The sequence below is a fragment of the Palaemon carinicauda genome, chromosome 5, assembly GCF_036898095.1.
Source record: "Palaemon carinicauda isolate YSFRI2023 chromosome 5, ASM3689809v2, whole genome shotgun sequence".
NCBI lineage: Eukaryota > Metazoa > Arthropoda > Malacostraca > Decapoda > Palaemonidae > Palaemon > Palaemon carinicauda.
In genome coordinates, this window is record NC_090729.1 from 179005657 (window position 1) to 179011656 (window position 6000).

The 6000-nt window shown below is 32.1% G+C and overlaps 1 protein-coding gene across 1 annotated transcript in view; it reads right to left on the reverse strand.

Annotated features, from left to right (window-relative positions):
• LOC137641274 (uncharacterized) overlaps nt 1-5999 on the reverse strand; it is a gene marked incomplete at its 5' end in the record, with an annotated part of 145611 nt that extends 139612 nt beyond the window's left edge. Inside the window, 5 exon segments of the mRNA XM_068373702.1 lie at nt 190-309; nt 3468-3854; nt 4501-4630; nt 5294-5428; nt 5913-5999. Of these exon segments, the coding sequence (XP_068229803.1) occupies nt 190-309; nt 3468-3854; nt 4501-4630; nt 5294-5428; nt 5913-5999 (859 nt within the window).
• Nucleotide 6000: the final 1 nt, after the last annotated feature.

Below are 6000 nucleotides of genomic sequence, written 5' to 3' on the forward strand. Positions count from 1 at the left end.
AATAATAATAATAATAATACTGTTGCTACTACTACAACTGCATTTGTTTATAGTACCTGTACCAACATCAGCAGCAGTAGTAGAAGTAGCATCAACAGCAGTAGTAATACACACATATATAATACTAATACTAATCGATCATCCTCTTACTACTAAAATAACTACTTGCAACATCACATCAATACTAACCAACACAACCCGTGTATGGATCTCCCGTGTAAGCTTCTTGGCACTGACAGGAATAGCTGCCAACGCTGTCGATACAGATGGCGTTGGCACCGCAAGGGTTTGCCAGGCACTCGTCGACGTCTGAGGGTGGGTCACAACGAGATGGGATTAGCGGAGGCAAGGGGGGAGTGGGGGAATTTTGGTGGGGGTGGCATGGGGAGATTGGGAATGATGATGATGATAATAATAATTTAGTAATAATAATAATAATAATAATAATAATAATAATAATAATAATAATAATAATAATAATAATAATAATAATAATAATAATTTGAGGATTTGTTTGCATTAATAATAATAATAATAATAATAATAATAATAATAATAATAATAATAATTTGAGGATTTGTTTGCATTAATAATAATAATAATAATAATAATAATAATAATAATAATAATAATATTTTGAGGATTTGTTTGCATTAATAATAATAATAATAATAATAATAATAATAATAATAATAATGATAGTAATACTTTGAAGATTTGTTTGCAATAATAATGATAAAATGATAATGATACTTTGAAGATTTGTTTGCAACAACAATAATATCAGTAATAATAAGAATATCAATACTAATAATAATAATACTTTAAACGTCTGTTTGCACATGAGAAATGTATGGGAGTGATGATAATGTGTCCTTTTAAATAAATGGAAGGTTTATTTTGATAAAAGCAACGTGGGAAATAATTATTCAAAATTATAAAAAAAATAAATATCAGATTTTGGTCACTGTAATAGATTTGCAAAAGATTCTTATATAATAATTAAGTTTAAAGGCTTCTGAAGGTAACTTTCATAACCAAAATACATTTAAATTGATTAAAAGAAAATGTGAAATATATTCTATTCAAGTAATAATGAATAGAATGAATAGTGATAGTACTGTATGATAATACACCAAAAATACAATTATTTAACAAATTATGCGTATGCAAAATATTAGCATAATTGTTCATTTGGCAAAATATCTTGACTGAAGTAGATGTTAATATTTGGCGTTAGGTAAGTTAGAATATTAAAAGTTAATTGAATCTGAGTAGATCTAAATTAATATGGTAATACTGAAACTCTAATCAAGAGACTCAACACAAATACTGCATGTGCATACACATGTATAAACAATATACACATACATACAGAGTAAATAACATAAAATAAAGGTAGCTCTAATGAAATATGAATAAAAGCCAAGAATGAGATAAATGCAGATATATAAACGAATAGCGTTGAGGAAGCAAATCCACAGTAAATAAAACCTGGAATATATAAAGATAACTTCAACCTGAAGACTTAAGAGGTAGTAACTACTTGAGTAACTACAGAACTACAAAGCAATAGCGGAAATGTTCCTACTGAAGGTACTTACTAGAACACTACAAAGCTACACCTCTAGAAGTACTTCACGAAAGTACCAAGAGCTTTACTACAATTGTACACTTTACTATATATCAAAAGATTCACTACAGATGAAGAACTATACAATAATGTAAGTTCTAGAGTGATGCACTGTAGCACTGCCAAGCTCAGGAAAATCTAAAATAGTCTAGACTTTAGGTTTGAAAACTTATTTTTTTTTTTTTTTTGTATTATTTTTGGTATAACAATGAATCCTTTATTTCAATTGAATTTTTTCTGACATAAACTGGAAATTTTAATCATTTACATGAAATAAGAAAATAATTACAAACGCAGCTAGAACTATTTTAGATTACTAGAAGTATAAAAAGAAAACCAACAGAACAAGATTCCACCTTCCAGGATTTCTGTGGATCTTGTGAGCAATTACAAAAGAACAGAAACAATACTGAAGTGAAATCAAGTATTGTTTCAAAATGCTTAACCAAAAGAATATTGCGAAATTAGACACAGCTTAGATGAAAAGCACATGACGATCAAAGGAGTTTATACAGTAATTTCGTGTGTTTTTTATAATCGGGAAAAACATGCTTCGAGTCTTTTTTGTCATTTCTTATATACATGCATGTAGCCAGTTTTTTGTTTTTGTTTTTTGTTTATGTCCGAAGAAAGTACGTTGGTAGTCTTGTTTTGAGGTTAACAAAGGATCATCCACATCTTTTTATTGAAGTCCTTTTTTTTTTTTTTTTTTCAAATCTAAGAATAGGCCTACAGGCACTCAATCCCTTTTGATTCTTTTATCAACAAAAGTTTAGAATAATTATTAGTAATTTTACAAGGGGAAAATACATGTTTGTAGTCCCTGATTTGAAATTTTGTAATAACATAATTTTGGGAGTTTTATCTGTATTCGGAAATACAAAACTAAATCCAAGTGCCTTTCATTTACCATAGCTATTAACCGCTGACGTCTTTTCGTCAAATTGGATTCTCTCTCTCTCTCTCTCTCTCTCTCTCTCTCTCTCTCTCTAAAGAATTAAGGACAGAAGGATTTTGAAAAATAAGTCTCGTAAAACACTTGTCTCTTTTTATATCCATCTATCCATTGTCTTTCATTCCTAATAAATTCATCATATCAGGAAATATAGTAAAAACAAGGAACAAGGGCAAATATATCGCTACATTCTCAAGACCTTTGGTTAAACAAAGGATAAGAAAAAGATGATCGAGTAAAATAAAAATACATATAAGGAATAAGTTGAGATACAGATATACAAGATTTGTCATACCTTCTCAGTATTTAAGAATTGCGTCTTGCTTAAATTCTTAAAAGTCTCAATATGGAGGAATATATTCCAAAGTATTTGGGGTCTGTCTGTTTATCGTTTAGTTTTAATATTGATCTACGGTTATTAACCCAAATACTAAAATTAATCATTAAAAAATGTTTTCCTTCTTCATTAGTTAATGAATGGAATAATAGTCTATTATTAGAAGTCCACTAGTTACATCCTCTTACGTAGCAATATGGATTTAAATTGGATACACAGACTGTGTCTTTATGTCTTTATCTTGTCCATAAAATGACACAAACTAAATACCCAATACTTCCCAGAATAGGAAGGAAGTTTGGGAAGAAAGTTCACCGAAAACTTAGACACTAAGGTTGAAGGTTAAAAAAAAATTCCTTCGGTTAAAGGATGACGTCATCAGGTCTAGTCGGGACTTGTAAAAAGGGACAGTAAATCACTCTCGAAGAACACAAGAGTTACTCGAAGGAGATACTGAAGACCGGAGACTTGGGCAATAGAGAGGGAAGCGAAATACACAGCTTCCATGACTGGAAAATGAAACTATCGTTCGCTCTACTAACTGCTGCATGTCTCGTCGCCATCCCCTTCAAAGCCCCTGGGGCAGAAGCACTTGTAGGACCCGGGGACATTCATGCACTTGGCATTCTTCCCGCAGGTCGTGGCCAGACCACACTCGTTGATGTCAGTGCAATCTTTCAAAGGGTCGCCTGTGAACCCAGGGCCACAGCGGCACTCGAACGCCCCAGGGGTGTTGATGCAAGTGGCCGAGGCGCCACAGGGGAACGTCCAGTTGCTGGATTCCAGGAGGTCCGGCATGAGGGTGTTCATGAGGCCTTCGATCTTATCCGAGATGTCAAATACGAACGTGGTGGTGGTTTCCAGTTCGTTATCCGTAGAACTTTCTTCTTCTTCTCTCACGGTTGATGGATCAACGCATTCGTTTATATCTTTGTTTGGGGTTAGTGGTCAATTCCCATTAGTTAACTCTCGTGTATTATGGCTATATTACTGCTAAATACATCAGTGTAATCTATATTGTATGTTATGGCCAATAATCCTAAACCACCTTTGATTTCATCAATAACACAAAGAAATTAGTACTAATCAGTAAATTAATCTGAATCATAAGCCTAATTCACGCAGTGAATAATACCTCTATTAGTACCATGAAAATAATCCCAAGGAAGCATATGAATACCTAGTGATATTAGTTCAGGTCTCCAAAAATTAAACCCTAAATACTATCTGACCTTGAAAAGCAACTGTTATGGATCCAAACCTCATCTCAATGATAAGAAAAACTTTTTATATCATAGTCATACATATATACATATATATATATAATATATAACATATACATATATGCATATATATATATATATATATATATATATATATATATATATATATATAATGCATATATATATATATATATATATATAGTTTACATGTGCATAATATAAAAAATATAAAATTTCTCCAACTGAACTCACAACCAAATGAAAATTTTCCTCAACTCTTGGATGAAGTTTGGATCTGAATCTATTATTCCCTAAAACCTGCAAAACTCGGAGTTTCTTTTCATCATCTTACCTTTGCATGCACCAACCCTATTGTAGGGATCTCCAATAAACCCAGGTGGGCATGCGCAGGTGAAATTGTTAGCGCCATCTGCGCAGATGGCGTTCGCAGCGCAGGGATTGGACGCACATTCGTTAATATCCTGTAGGGAGAATCAGAGAATTATTAACAGCATATGGAATTAAAATAAAAAGTATAGCAAAGAATCAGAGGATAAATAACAGTATACTGCGTGTATTTAAAATATAAATCATATCGATATTTTTGTGGGAGACTTTAATATACTTTGGAGGATCAAAGTTATTTTTGCAATAACAAAAAGCAATAGATAAAAAAATTATAATCCAGGAACACTCCAAGATACAAACATTAAAAAACATAAGAGAGCAAAAAATTTAGAAAAATAACTACTGAATTACTTGATATAAAAAATAGTTAAATTTAGAAATTTAGATTACGGATTAATAACGTATGGAGTGTTTAACGATTAGGAGTCCGTGCCAGCCAAAGGCAACTATCTGAACCAGCAAAAACTTTTAGTAAAGGAAATATATAATAGTTTTACACTATGGAGATGGTTCTAATATACTGTATATATATATATATATATATATATATGTGTGTGTGTGTGTGTGTGTGTGTGTAATGACCACAAGCAACTAAAAAGGTAAATCTGGAAACATTTAATGTAACGTAGAGTGAAGTATTATAAAAAAAAATTATATCCCTACTCAACCCCACTCTTTCTCACAGGCTCGAAGGACTCCCCATTGATCCTAAGGACTCGAGAAACAGGTGCTCTTACCAGGCATCCAGATCGAGAGTAAGGATCGCCTTCGTATCCTTGAGGACATTCGCAATCATGACCTCCTTCGCGGTTCTGGCATTTGGCAGAGGGTCCACAAGAATCCGCTCTCTGACACTCGTCCAGATCAGCACACTGCGGGGAAGAGGGCGATATTGTATTAACATATTATGTATTCAAATACAAAATACAAAAAAAAAAATTCACTTTTTTCATAACTGTGTTTAAAAGTGTTTATGATGTAGCAGACATACATTAAGGAATTTTCTTTTAGTTTTCAAAATATTCTTCAATGACATGGGCAGTAGAAATAGACCATTTCTAAATCTGTTTATATACATATTAAGGAATTTTCTTTTAGTTTTCAAAATATTCCTCAATGAAATGGGCAGTATGAATATACCAGTTTTAGTCTTCAAAATATACTTAAATGAAATGGGCAGTATGATTATACCAGCCTAAATGATAAAAAAAAAAAAAATTGCATTTATAAAACTGTAGCCAAGCAAAATGCAACATGAACGCCTAAATGAAAATATTTATATTTACTTTATCATAAATTTGAGCCAATCAGCATTTAACATAAACATAAAGAAACAGATGAATAAAATCTACTTACTCCATCGTATGGATTGCCGACATATCCTTCCGGACATGTACAAGTGTAGTTACCACGGTAGTTGTTACAGATGGCGTTCGCTCCACAA